Source organism: Syngnathus scovelli, chromosome 18 (assembly GCF_024217435.2).
Source record: "Syngnathus scovelli strain Florida chromosome 18, RoL_Ssco_1.2, whole genome shotgun sequence".
NCBI lineage: Eukaryota > Metazoa > Chordata > Actinopteri > Syngnathiformes > Syngnathidae > Syngnathus > Syngnathus scovelli.
Genome location: NC_090864.1, coordinates 9,277,464 through 9,296,939, shown reverse-complemented (window position 1 = coordinate 9,296,939; position 19,476 = coordinate 9,277,464). Strand labels below are relative to the sequence as shown.

At 42.2% G+C, this 19,476-nt stretch overlaps 1 protein-coding gene across 1 annotated transcript in view; it reads right to left on the bottom strand.

The window, feature by feature from the left end:
- Window positions 1-351: 351 nt before the first annotated feature.
- ahrra (aryl-hydrocarbon receptor repressor a) overlaps window positions 352-19,476 on the bottom strand; it is a 37,550-nt gene continuing 18,425 nt past the window's right edge. Inside the window, exons 4-9 of the mRNA XM_049749060.2 lie at window positions 10,158-10,276; window positions 7,372-7,461; window positions 5,469-5,604; window positions 5,231-5,364; window positions 3,984-4,189; window positions 352-3,399 (exon numbers count right to left, since the gene is read on the bottom strand). Of these exons, the coding sequence (XP_049605017.1) occupies window positions 2,283-3,399; window positions 3,984-4,189; window positions 5,231-5,364; window positions 5,469-5,604; window positions 7,372-7,461; window positions 10,158-10,276 (1,802 nt within the window). The 3' untranslated portion in view covers window positions 352-2,282. The remainder of the gene's footprint in view (window positions 3,400-3,983; window positions 4,190-5,230; window positions 5,365-5,468; window positions 5,605-7,371; window positions 7,462-10,157; window positions 10,277-19,476) is intronic.

The window sequence follows — 19,476 nt, the reverse complement described above, 5'->3', positions numbered from 1 at the left end:
ACACACACACATACACACACTTTGCTTTGACACTTTTTGCTCCTCTCTCTTGATTGGTCCTTTGCCACTCCTCTCCCATGCTAACTTTTCTTTCCCTACCTCATCTCCACTCCATCCCCCACCCCCAAAGTGTCATGGGTTGGCGTGATGTAAAGATGGTTGCGTGCATGGTTATAAAACATTTAAATTCAGCCTTTTAGCAACACCCCCTTCTCGTTAACACATCTCAAAATTAGAGTAAAAAAATATGCATTTGACATTTGCATGTAGTTCATGGGGTGTTTCATATTATTGAACCCATTGAACCACAAATGATATCTTAGTTAAAAAAAAAACAAGACGGCTGCCGTATTTTCCATATAAAGAAAAGTCTTTTAATAGATAAGTCTCCTTTGCAAAAAACACGTAGAAACATTGGAAGACATTGTATATTTACACCGTGTTCACTATTTTGCAGCTACCTACTCAATGACACAAGTAGGGCAGTTTTTTTTTTTTTTTTTTTACAGTTATCAAAATGGTAGCAAGAAAAAGCCACGTGGATTCACCTTAGACAAAGAGGAGAGCCTTCAAACTGCAGATTTTAAATTATACACATTGGCCTTACAATAAATACGAATTAAACATTTATTGAAATGAGCACACACATTGAACAAGACAAATTCAATACAGTGACACAATGTACACGTGTGTGTTGACTAATTAAAAAAAAAAAAACTTCAACTGAACTACTCAGTAGTGCAATTTTTGAAACTACAAAAGTAGCGCCACCAAAATGGGGCCGTGACGTTGAATTAATTTGGTGCTTTTCGTTAAGTTGTGCAAAAACACTGAGTGTGACCACCACGTCAGTTCTCTGACTGAACCACATCATTAACAGAAAAAAAAAAAAAAAAGTGTCATATCTGCCATGAAATGCTGATCTTATAGTGAACACTAAACTGTACAACATAATCTGTGACATTAAAATATGGAACAATAATATTATTTCTAAATTCAAGATGCTATTGTGCGCTTTACAGAAGACTAAAATGTCAATGTCTTCTCCTTCAGTTTAAACTAACATGAAAAAAAAAAACCTTCCATTGATAATGTTCTCGTTTAACCTTTTTGTTATTTATTTTTTTACACGGACAATAGCTATTATGTGTTACATTACTTTTTTTTGTTTTTAAATGGTGCCGGTTAGCACTCAAACATGTTTAACTCAAACCCAAATGACAGTTTTGTGGGTTTCCTTATGTACTGCCATCCTGCCGATAGACAGAAATAAGTTTTATTTGTTAAACAAGTATATAATACTTAAAGCTGCAACAGAATCACTACTTTTACACGTTTTGGTCAATTAATAGCAAATTGCATAGACTCGACAATACTGTCAGGTTTCTGTAGCGTGGAATCTATTCTGGGATGCTGGTCCACTTGGAACAAAATTTAAAATGTAAAAAAATATTGACATTTACGGGAATCGTGTTAGTTAGCTCAACTAAGCATGCAAGTGGTTTGCTCCAAAACAATTTAACAATGTGTTTTTTATTAAATTTTTAAGTTGGGGTTATGATACAAGGGACAACCATTCTGAAAAATCAAATTTCTTTGTTGTGTATTTTATTCAATGAACTAAATTCGTATTTAGTTGAATTGCCCAACTCAAGTTTTGCTAGTCAGCTTTAATAGTAAACCAAAAGGCCCAAATTGGTACTAGTTGTGCAAAAACATATCTACAAGTTAACCAGCATCTCAGAAATGGTTGCGCTTGACCTTAGTGACCCACGTTAATATTTTTGACCTCTTCTCAACTGATCTCGACTTTGCAAGCTTGTGTGTCTTGTTGCTGTAATGCATAGAAACAAACCCAGTGTTTGTCATTGTGGGTGATTTGAAGTTAAAGTGCTAAAACATGCAAAACCACCACTAAGGTCCAAAGATCTTCAAGCACATTCAGACATAAAAAGACAAGTGAGTCGTGGCAGAGGTGAGTCATCATCTGCGGATCAAATTCAAATCGGTTGACGACAACATCACAGCGAAACAATGGGTGTGCACGACGCATGAAATTAAAAGGCGTGTCCGGACATTTTTCGACTCGTCGTCACTGAATCCAAAAGTGCTTGGAACTACAAAGGACAAATTTCCTAAATTTGTTTCAGCTTTTGATTGTCACAACACGAACACTTAGAACCTGAGCCTCGCTCGTCACCTCTTCGGCAAATGGAAGAATGTTGACGTTCCGCATTTGATGCTGGTAATTGTGTCGGACGACGGGAATCCTGCGCTACTTTTTAGGGCATATAAACGTAAGGGCTGGATTTGTGGTGTCCCGTGCTCACGCACGGCATAATGTTCCTCGGGCCGACCATCACGGGCTGGCTCATGTCATGGCCGCCCTCGGACCACGGCGGGGAGTCCATGGGCTCCCTTTTGATGGAATGGATCAGCCCGTGACCTTTAAACTCGTAAGTGCTGTGCTTGTTGAAGTCCTGGTGCATGTAGGGCTTTTGAGGCTCCTGTTGGTAGACGTGAGAGTCGATGAGGTTGACCGATTGATTACTGCATTGGGAGTGAGAGAGTCTCTGAGGGCTAAACTGACCGCTGTCGTCATGATTGCCCAAGTCTTTGTCACATTTTAACAAACGTCCGCTATTGTTCATTGCATAGTTCTGATAGTTGCCGGTGTTGTACGAAGGGCTGATCCCCGCTTTGCCCCGTTGACAGGGCGAGTACTGCAGATCGTAGTAATCCGCCTCGGATTTCAGCTGGATGCCAGAGCTCTGGTCGTACGCCCCGTTGCCGTAGCGACGGTACATGGCGTCCGGATCCCGATGCGCCCAGGGGCGGCCGAAGGGATCGCAGCCGTTTTCCGAGTCAGAGTCGTGCTCTACCTTGATGGGCGGCATCAAGTGGCCGTCGTAGCATTCGCCGTAGCCGTTCTCGCTCTTGACTAAATCCACGCAGTAGGCGTCCGGGTCGGCGGGAATCTGCATGCTCCCGTAGAGTTTCGAGACAAACACCTCGCCGTTTCTACTGCTGTGGCAGCTAGGGGAAAGACGGTACGGCTTCCCGTATAGGCCGGCCTTGTTTGAGAGGTTAGTCGGGACGTATCCGACCCCCTGGCTTGTTCTGAGGTGGCCCGAGTTTGGTCGCACAGGCCAACTGCTCCCCAGGCCCGGACCCAGGCCCTTATGGGAAGACGTTGACGACTTGCAGAAATTGAGGGGCTCTTCCTGGTTGTAGTACCCATCGGGGCGGAACTTGAGGTTATCTTTGGTGAGTGGGGTCCAGGGAGTGTGGTGGCCCCTTTGGGTGCCACCTGGGGTTGGACAGGGGAGGAGGAGAGGGTCTACTACATCACCCATTCCTCCACTGAAGGAGTGCCTTCGGAGGTGTTCACCTCGTTCTCTGCAAGACAGAAAAAAATGTAATGAACAGATTGATCTATATTTTAAATTGTCTGTCCAGATCGTGAATTTTCACCTATCGGTGTCTACTTTGTATATTTTGAACTTCTTTTGTATGTGACTTGTGACTCTCAAGCTTGAATGAGTCAAAGGACAAATATTGAGATTTTACTTCCCATTAAGTTCATGAGAGAGTCATTCAAAAAGTGACTCATCTTTTCCAAGATTCATGTCTGAAAATTGGAAACAGAATAAACATCCGCAACCGCAAGATCAATGACGGCCAGACGTGCATGTGCATGTTTATGGACCAATGCAGTACAATATCAAACGGCATCTATTTGAAATGGGAATCTTCTTAATGTGGATATATATATTCATCCATTTTTGCTTTACAGTAAAACGCCAATTCGACCAGAGTGTGACGCTGACACGTTTACCTTGAGCAAACATTTGCAAATGTCAAATCGAATTTATTCACAATATGTGAAATTGGAGTGACAACATGAAATTAGCATTTAAATATAGCAAGTCCATTATGATAATCACCGGTCACAACTTTTTGAATGCGTGGGTCACTCTTACCCGTGCTCCAGTGCCGAGATCATCCCTCCTCCGCTCTTGTTTTTTCCTCTCATTAGCATGTTCTTCATTTTCATCTCGGTGATGGAGGGCAGTAAAAGGGGTACGGCTACGCAGAAGAGAGCCAGCTGGGGAGGAAGCGGAGCCCCGGAGGCCGATTTCTTTTTCTGTCCTTGGAGAAACTTCAGCCGACCCTGAAACTGCATTGTCTGGAAGCAGGAGACAGGAAGGATTTAGCGGTTTGAACATCAGAGAGCATCTAAAAGCGATACTTTTAAGGCAGGTCTATGATTATGCGCTTCTTTTGAATTATGAGGGCACCAGTGTCTCGCTCTGTTAGGACTTTCTTGTGAAGTTTGGAGGTTGAAAATAAAATGGAAATTGGGATGATTGCTTTCCAGGTTCAAATTAAAGAAAAATGAGAAGAACCCATTAAGTGTTGGTGGAAATCCAGATATGGTGCTGTCCAAATGTTTCTTATGGCTTTTTCAGTGTACCAGAAAGGAGTCTAGTATTTACTAACCCAGGCAAAAAAAATGCCAAATCCCATGTCGGATTTAAAAAAAAACCATATTGTTTGTTTGTCACAATGGCAACATATTTTCCATTTAAAATCGGTTTGTGGGATTGTCTGATTTCTCGGGATCACCCAAAATTTGCAAGTTGCGGTCTAATATTTATTTATTTTTGTTCCAAACCGAAGATTAGGAATTTTCAACTTTCCAGTTTTCTCCAATCCAATTTCAGATGTTCCAGACAGTATCAATATTGGTGGATCAGTCAAGCAGTCAGGCGAGATGGACCACGCACCACCACGCTTGGGAATAATTAATTTCCAAGTTGTGTGATGATTGATCACGCCTTTTGTGTCTTTACTGCAATTATTTGGACTGATGAGGAAAACATTCATAAACATTGGCTCGCTACAATTCCAGTCCAGAAAATTGCCATCTAGGGTTTCTGTTATGCGCCAATGTCAACCAGAATGGACTTGGTAAACCCTGATCAAATGTTCAAGTCCTATTTTCCGCAGCATGTCCATTCCAACCGGTGAAGAAGCCATCCAATCTTAAAATGCTTTTAATTAAATATTACGGCAAAACAAAAAGACCCTGGTAAAAAAAAAAAACTTCATGCTGCACATGCATCGGATTATTTTTATTGATCGGAAAGTTTTCCAGGAGAATTTTTATGACTCGGTTTGCAAGTTACCGTTCAGTTTAGCAGGCGCGGTGCTTGGTGTCACTCACCAGGAATCCAGATGTGCTGTCCAACAGACATCGAACCCTCGCTATGAAACATCTGTTGAGAAAGCAGGAGAGCTCAGGAGGAATGCCCCCCGCCTCTGGAGAATGGAACAGGCTGCTCACCACAAACTCATCACCTTAAAATGCAAAAACAGAGAGTGCATTCATTTCTTTCGCAAAAAAAAAAAGAGATGGAATCTAAATTTGAGTATATGCAGGATATAATGTTTTGATGCCCCACCAGTCCCTGCAGCGTCCTGATGTGCTGCCCCCGCCTGGTGCTGTGGAGGGCACATGGCCCAGTGGAGCTGATTTCGGAACTCTTGGCGGTCATCGATGTGGATGTAGTCAAACACGTTCTGGTGCATCACATCAGTCTAGAAGAAAACAAACCATGGGCACGACATGATTATCATTATAAATATCCAAAAACCTTCACGACAGCTGTGTTGTGATGATGAAATTATTTATACGAGGATGGTCGTTTTGGTTTGGAAGTAACTATTTTAACTTGCAAGTCAGAGAATTAGAATTTTTTTTTTTTCAAAGTACAGTAAGAGTTGAGGGCAGCTGCGAGGCCAGTGAGGGCAGCTGTGTTTGTCAAACATCGCGTGACACCAGCTCCCGAACAGCAGTCCGGTCCAGCTTACCCTCCCTACACACACACACACACACACACACACACACACACTGAGTCAGACTCCAGCCTGCTCTCGTCATCTTTCTCTCTCTCTCTTTTTTTTTTCCAGCAATTGCTTTGCTTTCTGTCATTCCCTGACAGATTCCTCACTAGCATGTTCAACCTTCTCCTCTTCCCACTCCGCCTCCACCCTGCCCCCCCCCTCCCTTCCATAATTTCCACACTGGTGGCACGCGAGGGCTTTTGATCGTCTGCCTCGCCTCGTCCTGCGGTTTGGTGCCCTACCGGCGGTCCGGTAGACAACAGATGGATCGAGTGACTTTTTGTTGACGTTTAAAAAAAAGGGAACGAAACGGAAAAGAAGTGATAATTTCGCAGGCCTTCAAAGGATAACTGCGGCCGTAACGAATACCATCAAAGGCCGTTGGAGGTTTTCCTTGTCGTCTCTTGTGGTGCTACTATGTCTGTTACTTCCCTGTGGTAGATTAGGGATAAATGTCCCCTCGGAATACAATTGCGGGCGCCAGATTACATGACATGTTGTCAAGGCGAACGATGGGACTTGAAAACAAAAAATTGTTGTGAGAGAGTCTGTGGGAATGTTTTTGTTGACAGTGTCTGAAATACAACACGATGTTCTGTGGGGACTTGAAAAGACTTATTGGATTCTTTGCTGTTCACTGTCAACCACACATAACATCTCCCAATAGGAGAACCTGAGCGCTGCCGACGAGATTCGAGTTGTCATGTTGATGTTTTGTAAATCATTTCCTGCCTCTGATGATCATAAAAAGCTGACCGCACTGAAGTGATCGGTATGCTGGGATGCTTTTTGGGTACCACTTCACAACAAGGCTATATTAGAAAAGAATTACAATTATAAATAATGACGGTCCCTCTATTTATTGCCTCCATTTTGCCCTTTAGGCTCGTGGCTTAGTTTTAGTCTGTTCCTGCTGATTTTGGGCAAGGGGCTGGGATGACAGTTTATAAAGTCTTGTCTGTGCACGTGTGGGTACATGTGAGCAAAAGCAAAACAGCGAAAAGCACTTTATTTGTGGTGGTTATAAAGAGAGAGGCTGGATTTCAGCATTGCGGGGCAAGCCAGGCCATGTTGATATCATCCATAATTAATGACCAGCTTGATACGGCCGCTGGAGAGGAAGGAAGCGAAACCATTGGTGACTTATCAACACACTGACATAGACACTCGCGCATCCAAGCACACACGCTAAGACATTTCGGGGTGAAACGGAGGTCTTCACCTTTCTGTGGCCTCTCAGACAAGAGTTGGTGGGTTCACGCTGCCCTCAAGATAGTTATCAGTATTTACGCTGGCTCATTAAGCAAGAGATGGAAAACGAGCAAAAGGGGATGGAGGGAAAAGAAAAAGGGGAAGGATGAAGTTGCCGAGTCAGGCCGAGGAGCTGACCTCCGTCTGACACTTGTTTCGGAGTCAGATGAGAGTAAAGACTGCAAAATACGGTAGAAAGGTTCAACGCACCTGATGGAATCCCAGATAGTCCACAATGCTTGACGAGGCATAAAAGACCATTCCGTCGCTGCTCACCACCAGGGCAAATCCTGTCAGAGACTACACACACAAACACAGCGTCTTAGAATTTCGATGTACGGCACTTTCTTTATTCTTTGCAAATAAGCGCAAAAAAAAAAAGATGGATTTCAGCTACAGTCATTCTAGGATTGAAGGACATAAATCAGCATTTTTTTTAATATGATTTGATATCTTCCTGTTATCCTTATAGAGGAAGAGGAAAAAGTGACTAACATGACTCGGAAGTGATATCAAGCTAAAGACGTATAAGCGATCACGTTATTCAGTTTCATTCTATATGCTGTGCAGAAATCTTTTAAACACATTTAGATTCTGTGTGATAGTTAAATGGTGACTTTTTCACAGGAAAATAAAACAGACTAATCATCTCTCCATTAAAAACGGCGATGTAATTAGTTAGCCCAATCTAAATGTTCAAAGACAGCTAAACATGTTGTGCTTTGTGGTAAACAAACTACCAACACGCTTTGTGGTCATAAAGTGCTTTTCAAATATGATCATCAATCATAGAGCGCTGATTAAAACATCATTTACAAAAAAAAAAGGGACGCTTCAGCCAGATGGGCGGTAAGGCGAGAGCTGAGGAAAAACAAGCAGGAGAGGGAGAAGAAAGCGCAGGAAGGAGATGTGTCACTATGCGCTGGTGTGCGTGCGTGCGAGTGTGCACAGCTGTGATAGCGTGACAACGGCAAGGCTACTTGAGTTGCGTGACTGCTGCTGCCAGAGTCTGTCGCCTCTATTTGACTGCGAGACTACGCAGGTCTTCCTTGTTGTGTGTATGAACTCACAATTCCATGTCAGCCACTGTGTCACCGATCTGATTGCCTCAGCAAGCCGCTTCTTTCCCACTCAATGAACATTTCGGCAATTAGAATTAGAGCAGTCACTATGTAACATTTTCAGAATCGATGAGTCTATCGATTAATTAAATAATCCGATGAAATTTTATTTGCATTTTTTTTATATTTAGTTAATTTGGGCATATTTAGTGATTTAAAAAACAACTCAATAACAGTTACGCAATGCCACACAAGCAGTATTGATGATCATTGTTTTCCGAAATAAAAGCAGATGTTTGCAAGCGTTGTATTTGGATTAAACACACATGATACATCAGTTTGCTTTCATGAAAGATTATAGAAATCAGAGAATCATTCATTTTGATGAACTGAAATCATTTGAAAATTATGAGAAATAAAATACAAGGTGATTCGTTTGATAATCAATTTGATGTTGATTAATCTAATTAACCTTTATTTAAGATTTTGAGTACTTTAATGAATGTATCTTGGAAAAATGTATTTTTTTTCCAAGTGAATATTTTTATCTATTGTCACTATTCCTCTTTTTCCTCTCTTCACATTGCATACAGAGGCACGTAAGCAATGGAAACAGGCACCTGCTGCTCGGCCGGCCTGCAACATATCTTCAATTTACGGCGCCCCCGGCTCCCATAACTGCCCTTGGGAGACTAAAAAGCTTTGACTCGAAAATCTTTAGCGGGCCTTCGCACGCAGAGGCCAAAATTAGATGTCGCCTCACTGCTGGATTTGGAAGCAAGCGAGGCCAACGAGGAGAGGCAACGTAGTCTGGTTCCATTTGATTCAGCCGGATGAAGACAGCGTGGGTGGGTTCAGGATTAAAATAGAGACCTTCTGCCAACGGGAACACATTCATCACGGCCGTAGTGCACTTTGGCATGAGACGCCGGTATAATTCAGATGAAAAATACTGGCATGTACTTACAGTGCAATTAGTGCTAATTGTTCACAGTCATTTTTTTGTGCCGTGTTTTGCTAGCAATTAGCCTCCTCATCAAGTCGCTATGCTCCAGACACTTCCTTGAAAATTTTAATAATAACGTCTACAATTCAATCATGATTTGTGGAAATGTACTGTGGTGGTGGTGTACAAAGATGACATAATAAAAATTGCCACTGTCCAAATACGTCCGGCCCAAACCGCCACACATACCTTCCAACGAAATAAAAGCCACTGGCACGGCACGATTTCTCGTCGCGCTTGGGATCCCATCAGCGTAACAACTAATGCACAGTTTGCACTGAGGCCCTCGTGCAGGTCGGATCACGCAACGGGAGGCGGCGCATCACTACGGTCAATCTAGTCTTTTGTTCGCCAACCTATTGAGACAACCTAACACGTTAACAGAAGCATCAGTGGCTCGGCTCGCCTCTGCGTGTGTGTGTTTGTGAGAGCGCTCATAGTTGTTGGGCGGTATCATCATTAGGATATCGCACGGAAAAAGGGATTTTATCGACGTGGTTTCGTGTTTCGAATCCTTGCGTGCGTGCCGTGGACATATGGAGCTGTACGTGCGGATTTTAATTAATGATGAGCGACGTAGTAAATGTATGCATTATTCTGATTTGGAAGGTCAAGTGATGAAAAGACATCTTGGGTTTGCGCTGATTAAAGTTGACAAGCTGGGTGTTGCCTTTTCACTTGTCTTTTGCTCACTTTCACACACACACGCACACACACCAAATGTACAAGTCCCCAGATCTTTCTTTAGCGCCGACACCCATCGTCTCATCCTAATGTCACGCAAGGCAGCAATCAGGCAAAAGAAATGGGGGCAAAGGCCAGAGGTCACACACGTACACACAGGAGGCCCACCTCCCGTCGTCTTTTAATTTACCCCAACTTGGAGATCTTGTGAATTGTATGATGAATTTGATGTGAAATGATCTTACCTCCAATAGGAGGCCGCTTTCAGTGACATTTGTGCACATTGGGACGCTCTCTTTCCTGCCGGGTTCGGGGTTGGAGGAAGGAGTGTTGACGTGCTTCCTGGGCGCCTTGTCTTGATTTGCTATGAAAAAGAACCAAAAGAAAACAGACATGGCTTTTCATTCGCTTTTTACTATTAAAAAAAAAAAAAAATCACATCTGTTAAATACCTCTGTGGCATAAAGGCCCATGGCACGCAAGGAAAACAGCACACATGATTTTGTTTTGGATTTCTCCTAACTATGAGTGACAATTGTCCAATATCCTCGAAAAGTCAGACACCACATGTGGAATATATATGAACAGTTATGAGGTAAAAGTCCTTCTTTGCTGGACTAATGCCAAGTATTAGAGCCCGGTGAGCTTCTCATTTAAAAAAAGGATTTCATGACTTCATAGGATTTCTCCCACACGATACATCAACATGAACACTTCCAAGCCCAGAAGACAAATGGCTCTTGATTTGTTCATTAAATGAAGTAACAAGGTTTTATTTTAAAAATCCCCCCCTAGGTGCTGAAACTGGATGCTTGTGTTAGGTCGCCAAGGGCAGAAAAAGTGACATTTCAAATAAGGAAGTTCTACCTACAACACAATCGGCGAGTGTGCAATTAGCTCGCCGAGGGTTGGCGTGCAGGACGGGTCACGTGTGCATCGGTGACGTGTGTGTTGCGTGTTCGATACATGTTTGCGTGTTTCTCTTATGGGTGTGCTGTCAGGGGGCATGTGGCTCACTCCAAGAGATCAGCTCTTTGCTCCGTCACTCATTGTAGCAGGCAGGCACAGATTAGTCACGCAACACAACATACACACACACAGCATGGGCTCATTATAAATAAAAAAATATAAATGTACGTGTCTTCCTGTGCTTTGCATAATGCCCACACCCCTCTCATTATGCTCCTGTCCTTATCCACCCAAACTAAAACCATCACTGTAAAATAAATAAATAAAAAGAAATGAATTTCTATTTAAAAAAAAAAAAAAAGAATTCAACAGTACAATAAAAATAATTCAACAGTAAAGTCAATGTAAAGTTAACCATAGCCTCAAACGTTTGTTACGTTTTTATTTAAGTATTCAAATAAAATATATATATATAATAAAAATAAACATACGGTGTAATCCAGCTGTTTATTAGCTATTTATTCAAAGTTTAAGATCCTAATTAACCTATTTATTTTTGTTATTATTCACAAATTTGCAATAACTGTACTCTTACTGTAAAGTGGTACTCATACACAAGTCCAGTTTATTTACCCACGTTACGACGGCTTCATTACAACGTAATTACATTAATTGCTGGTGAGCGAATTACCCGGCAGCCTCATTAACTCATAATTGGCAGCTAATAAAGTATTTTCTCACCACCTCAGCGAGGTGCAAACATGTACAAACAAACAGTCAGACAGCCAACACACACAAACACACACTATTCTCCTCAATTGCCGCATCATCGTCCAACGAGTGGAAATCATTGCACGGGGGGGAAACGAATCAATTAAAAATCTTTATTTTCCTCCGTCAACGCCTTGTGTGTTTTTGTTTTCCCTCTTACGGCAGCTTTTGGAGAGGATGCGGCGTCAGGAAAGACAAACATGCGCAATGATTAATTATCGGCACAGGCACTTCCTCTGCCAACAATGCGGCCTTCATCCATCGCTCCTCGTTTCTTGAGGTTTGCTTTTCTTGCCTCTATTTTCTCCCGCTCTGGACGAAGAAGGAAAACAGAGTGTGTAATGGTCGAAGCGTTTATGTGTGGGGAAAGAGTGAAGAAAAAAAAAAAAAGTGACAAGTTGCGGGATGTTGCTGCTGCCAAGGGGCAAGGCCAAACGCGCCCCAAGCTTCTTTTAACTCGGCCCGATCTGTCCTTCCACTTCCACTTGTGAATACAGCAAAAAATTAGGACCACCTGCCAAATATTAAGATGTCTCAATTTAGCAAATGCTACAACCCTCCCGGGACTTCAAAAAAGAGAATTACCACCTAAACCAAACACGCGTTAATCACCCGCCTATTAGTAAAAAGGAAAAGGGATGGGAGTAGATATAGTGATTTGACTTGACCACACATACACTCCGGAGGAAGGCGCCGATATTGTATATTTGATTTTAGACTTTCAGCTAATTTCTCAAACCTCGCCCACATCTCGCTGCAAAATAGCTTGAAACAGCTCCAGAAGACAGAGATGTTTTGTTCTTGTATTTTGCAGCACCACAATAAATTAGATTTAACTCATTGATAAAACTCTGTAATGGTCCTGAGACTTAAAACATAAAAAGAAATGTCCCAGAAAAGGATGAAAAATGCACATATGAATAATTCAATGTGGCATTTTTACAATACGGCGTACCATTATGTTGAGGAGTGTCGCAGGAAGTCGTGAGTACAACTGTGGCACGCTTGACGTGTGGTTAATGCTTCAGGTCAGTCTTCGGGTTCATGCTACTATCTGCGGTGATGTGTGTGCAGTGAGGAGCAAAGCAAAAGTGTTCATACATGGCTGCTCATAGACACAACACCAGCTGCTGCACGCTTTTAACCTTGACCTTTCAACTCTGCGTGCAACGACGCCACACAACAAGCAAACAGGTAGCATCGCGCAAAATAGCGAAGACACCATTCCGTGTCCTTTATCATCTCAGTGTTGCACTAAATGTTGGCGTTTCTTTCAATGAGTCTGAAAATTATTTAGCACAAATAACATTTCTTTACCTATCTATGCCAGCGACGCACGGAGAAAGGTAGTGCAATGACAAGCTCCTCCACTAGGGGGCAGCCAGTACAACTAACTCATGTGCATTGTGTTGCCATTCATTCAACAATGAATTTATGTTCGACTAAAAATTGACAGGGTAAATTTAATTGATCAAAAAATGATTATTTTAGTACAGGGACTGGGGCTGAATAAAAAACTAAATCTAAGTAATTGACCCCCCCTAAAAAGATACTATTAGATACCATAAACTGGTGACAAAGCACTACATTTGTCTGAATGAAGCACCTCAACTCATTTCAACATTGCCCCCTGCATCGAGATGCCGCAAGATGGCGCCACAGCACCAGATCTGTCTAAAAGCGGCTCCTCAACTCACTTCAACATAGTTGCATTTACACAACACTGCACACTTCTGGACTCTCACTTCATTTCAGCTGCATGGTACCATCTTTTGGCAGCTGATGCTCAGCTGTGTGTGTTTGGCTCATAAAGAAGAGCCTTGGACTTGAACATGCGAGCACGGCGCAGCCGTCCCTCCCCTCGACGAGCCTTGCGTGAGTAGAGAAAACGCTGTGTGTGTGTGTGTTAGTGCATATTGTGTGTGTTGGGCCTGAGTTGGCTGACGGCCACCTCCTTTGCCTAATCCCGCCCCCTTCTCTCAGTGTGTGTGTGTGTGTGTGTATACACAGGAAATCCACAACACAGAGTGAGAGAGAGAGAAGTTGGTCGATCAAGGCCTGGCTGTCACGCGAGCGAGCCGTCTGTCAATCCCCCCCACCCCTTCCTCCTGACAGGGTGCTGGCGGGCGGCCAAGGCCTTGCGTGCAAGCCGGCGAGCCACATTAGCCCATAAAGAATTTCATAATAGCAACAGCTGTTAAATATTGATGACTGCTGGCAAGCGCTCAATGCTGCTCTGTAAAAAGGTTAAGCGTGCGCTGTAATGGAAGCTAATACTTCATTATCGTGCAGATCAAATGTCCGGATCTCACTGGCTTTCCAATCCAAGTCTTTGCTAGTTTGACGGTTGTTTGGTTATGTCACATGTGGTAGCACACATTTTTCTCAGACAAAGTTTTAGTCATAACTAAAAAAAAAAACAACAACATGACATTCCCAATTCATGTCCATTTCTACAAACTTAAATATTTATGGCCTGTATAATATATCGAAGCACAAGTAGGTATTTGGGGGATGAAAGGTGCATGAACCCAAGCAACATGAGGAAATTCAAATTCATTTAAAAGTAAAGGGTAACAAGGCACTTGAATAAATGAAAATAATCAATTGAAAAAAAATGAAAAATAAAGCAATAATAAAATATCTGTTTAATTTAAAAAAAAAACAAAGTCAACCCATTGTTGAACACAACTGAGACATAGTTCTTGTTGGTGTGTTTACGTTACCAAAACGAAAGGGAAGTGATATTATGACAAAGCGAATGGGATCGCCTAAAAATGGAAGTACTGTATACACAATTGTTTCCACTTCTCTTTTTTGGTCGGCGTGCAGACAAGTCATGTTACTGCGCAGGAAGAAAATGACCACAACATTATGTACACCTGTGCAATTTCACAAAATCTAATACTGGAGTGGAATCTTTTATATAAATGTCATTTTTTTTCCATTTTAGACTTTTAAATACTTTTAAAAGACCTACAGGAACTCTGCCTAAAGTCTAGTGGTAGCTGTCGTACTATGAAAGTCATCTAATGATGTCAGAAATAGAAAACATGACTTCTTGTGCCCGCACATGATTTATGTAAGTCTGTCTACCGTGAAAATTGGTCATCGGATAAACTCGCCGAAAGAGTACCGCGCAGACAGAACCGGTGAAAACACTCCCCAATTAAGCTTGTCGAACTTAAACACAAAATTAACCACAACATAAGGCCGAGACGGTGCAATATTTATGCAGACGATTAAAAATGTGGTTGGATGGTGGCTTCGGGAGAATGTTGCAAGGGCTGCATTCAAGCATGTGTTGCGTGACACGAGCCTGTTCTGCAGGAAAGCTTTTCATTTTTGACTATACCCAAATGAACGCAACGGGCATATTTCTAATTAGGGACAAGCTTTTGCTTCCTTCCACCGGCACTCAAACGTCCTACAAGCCGGTGCGTCGACCGACACAGTGGGGGTGAAGTGAGGATACAAGCCCCCCCCTAGATGAGTCACTTTTATCCCAGATATGTGGCACCCAGAGGCAAAATGACAATGCACATCGTGATGTACACAGAGGGCAGACTACGGGAAACGCCATTGTTGGACCGGTATTTATTTCAAATTTCCTTCCTGGGCTTAAAATATAGTGTCAAACAGAACATCTTAGATTCAAGGTTTTGAATCTTGGCGCTTGTTCATTGAGCTATGGTGAAAACTGGTCAATAGGGAGACTTGTCAATGTTGGTTTGCCCAAAGTGAGCAGGCGCAGGCGCAGGGGCAGGCTCCACAAGGTCCCACGCATTTGCGTGTTTGCATTGTACGGCTATAAATAGCATTCTCGCAGCGTCTTGTTTTCATGTGAATGCTTGCGGTTTTGTTGCTCTCTGAAGGAGCCCTGCGCTCAATAAATGCTGCATTCAGGAACTCCACCTGGCCACAATAAAGTTCCAGCTTCCTATTTCTTTACTAACACAATCACTTCTTTTTACAAGCAATGTGAGAGTCTCAAATTTTTTGAGTCTTATGTGTTTGCTTTAGTGAATCAATTTTGCAGGCAATTGGAATTAAGCTAAATTTATGATACATTAAAAAAAAAAAGGTGCATATTGCTTTAAATGCCATAAAGATAACTTTGGTGTTTTAAACTGAGGAGTACACACACACTTGACTTCACTTTAGTTTGTCTACCACTTAAATGGAGGCAATTAGCACTCAATTTGTGGTCACAGTAAACAACATTCATCAGATTTTCAGGGTTAAAAAAAAAAAAAAAGAGTCTTTCAAAAAAGTTCACTAGCGTTCCGTTAAAAACAAATTAAAAAAATGATTCATTTTGGCTCATTGATGAAAAAAAAAAGGGCCAAGCACACAATGTGAGGAGCCTCGCCAATGTGTAATTAAATGGGTGCGAGGTAGTTAATGCGTCAAAGGTTGGGGGGATCAAGTGATCGGCGTGATGCTGATCATGCTTTATGTATGAACGCCATTAACTTGTCAGTAGACGCTATCGGAGGTGTTGTGTATCCACCGTGTGTGTGTATGGACTGCATGTGCATCGTCAATCTGTGAAGCAATCCAGGGCAGCGGTTTGATGTCATAAGGTCAAGGAGTTCAGCCCCCCCCCCCCCCCATCCCCCCCAAACAATATAAAAATGACTTGATCCATAATTACTGTCCAATGAGACGATGATATATTGCGCGTTAGACAATTAATAGCCATCGATCCTATTTGGCGTCAACCTGTCAGCTGCTCTTAAGCATCAAGCCACTGACCTCCCGCGGCTCACACCCGCAATATCACACAACAATTTGGCCTCTGAGTGAGCTAATTCATTAAGTGACACGCTAACCCAACAGTAATCTGATTATCCTTCTCCTAACACCTCATCACGTACACACAAGGGGAGCTCAGTGGCAGAGGAGATATCAAAACAAATGTCTTATGTGATTTAAGACTCACAAAGGGGACCTAATAAAAGTATAAGCTTTGACTCTACTTAAAAAAATACGGATTAGGATTGTTTTGATTTCGTCCAACCACTTGATGAAATAAAACTGAGTCATTTTTATTATCTTATAACTCCAACACAAGTTTGTGGAACTAATCATGTAAATATATCACACCTCATAACGTACGAGTCATCATATGAGCAAGACATTGAGCGAGGTCCGCTTTGTCCGTAGCGTGACCGTCCGTCCACTTGCCATTCTCCCATCTGCGTCCCTTGCATGTCATCTCAACAATCTAATCCCGGCTCGTTTATACTAAGAGTCTGATCGCTACATTTGGGACAGGGAGGGAGAACAGCCATTCCTTGTGCTAGCACCCAGCAATGTGCGACGGTAGGATCACGCGAGCATGCTAAAAGAGGTAAAGTGAGCGAAGTCACGCATGGTGAGGCTTTGCAGGAGTGGAGATGCATCTGTTGTTAGCGTGATGCCGACAACGTACACTACATGCGTGTGCGCTATATTTGATAGCAAAGCGACTGAAGAATTATGCAAACAAACATTGAAGAGTCTGCCAAACTACTAGAGTATAGTTTTCATTTACATGCCTATGGAAAGTTGCTGAGATTTTTTTTTCTATACTTTATATCAAATTCAAGGAACTAGAAATTGCTAAGTTGGTATCAAGGAATAAGAATGATCCAAATCATTTTATGATGAATGACGGGAATGTGGGTCAAGCAGGTGTTTCTGGCCCAGAAGACTTTCCAAAGTCACATTGCAGCTGTTTAACACCTCGACCCGATTATATAAGACTATTTTATGGAGATAACTTTCAAATATGCGTGTTTTACGAGCATATGGGTATTATTACTTGTGTTTTGGCTTGAAGGTCAGGAGGGTTATTTTTCTTTAGCCTCGCGCGTGACTAGAAACAATCCATCAGCGTGCATATATTTGTCGAAAAGACCAGGAATGTTAGGCACGGGATCGTACTTGATGATTGATGAAGAATATGCAGCCGGAATCAAGATTATAAGAGGGCGTCTTTGTCCAACGTGTGGTCAGGGGCGGACATGTTTCAGCGAGGGGTACCAAAACATCGCACGTTCTTTACATATCGAGTATCATCGGGTCTAAGAGCGCTGCATCCTAAAAAAGTCAACATTTTTCCTCAGGTGGAATGAACCAAAAAGTAGCTCCGCCCCCTGCCAACCTCATTTCAAATTAGTCGAAAGCATCTGAGCTTTGCCGAGCTAACAGTGACCCCCGATGATTATTATGTGTCACGCACATATTTAGGGATGGGATTTTAGGATTTAATTAAAGTCTCATCAAAAGGAAAGTAATTAATAGGAAGACATCATGATGTCATTGATGAAAATAGCTGTCAAGTAAATAACAATAGGCTCCAAGCCTCTAAAACCAAAACACTTTGAATATAGTAAAACATAGTGTTTATGGCGACATATAACATTGCACTCGGCATGTCTTTAAATAAATGCTTTTAAAAAGGCTTTTTGAAGGCATCAAAGACATTTTCCCAATATAAACAAAGGATGCAATTTCCACGCCGTGAAACCGCAGATGTCTGAGGGATGAGAAGAACATATGTTTCCAAAACACTTCTCTCTGGAGCCGCAACTGTTCCTTTACAGTACGTCACTTTACAGGCAAGCATTTTCTGCTTTCAGCTGATTTATGAGAAGGGCCCCTGGAATGCCTGAGCAATAGATTCAGGATGTTTCCTGGAGGAGAGACTTTGCTGCTTTGGAGGAAGCATCAGCACAGTGACTAAGATCAAGACTCCTCCGCTGATTTATAACTCCATATCTGTTATTCGACTCATCGGAACGGTTGTAAAAACGTGATAGGAAATTATTGACTTCAAATAAATGTAGAGAAATAATCATGGGGTCATTTCAAATATCTATTGGTGAGAATGAACAACTAAAACGTTATATCACAACAAAAATTCCCCTTCTACTTAACGTTTAAAAGGAACGAACGGAGCAACTCTGATTGGCTGTGACTGATATGTAAAAAGTTAAGAGGCAACTTTTGTAACCATTTTTTCGGGGGGGCTATTCTTCGCACCGCTGCTGCTCACTGCTCCCCTCTCCCCCAGGGGATGGATCAAAATCACATGGGGATGGGTTAAATGCAGAGGACAAATTTCACCACACCCAGAGGTGTGTGTGACGATGATGATCATTGGGACTTCATACACTCATTGCAGACCGATAAACACACACACACACCAGTCTACTGCTGAACCAGTGTCGAGGATAGCGTGAGAGGGCCTAATGCGATGTGTCAAGCCCAGCAGTAGCTGGCCATCAAGTAATGTGCGCCCTGCCAAGTTAAACCCTTTAAAAAGTCAAAAGGGATTGGCACAGAGAAGGACAGACACCTGTAGAGAAGAGAAAGACATAACAGTATTTCATGGAAAATTAGACAGAAGAAGTTAACAGCCCAGTCACGAAAACAAGCCCGTCAACTTCCCCCCCCGATTCACATTGTAGTGAGTGGTACCGAAGCTCTGCGGTTAGCCTATCCGTTTCCTCAGTGACACCAATGATTATTACCGGCACCACAAAGCCATTTAGTGCTGACAAAACACCTTTGTATCAGCCCACGGTGGTTTGGGTGAGCCAAATGAGGACACTTGATGTGTAACTGGAGATGCAATGATTGCTTCCTACACTATAGTGTTTTAAAGTTTAAGTCACACTGATTTAAAATAAAAAAAAAAGAACAAAAAACAAATAATGGGACGGACTATGTGCACAAAAGATCCAAAAGTAAGTTAAAAATGTTGCTTTGTTGCAACAAATCTTATTTCATCAATGTTCGGCTATTGTGAAAGCACTATATAAATAAAAATATATTGTATTGCAATGAAACTCTGTTAGCTTCATGCTAACACATATGCAAAATACCATAGAC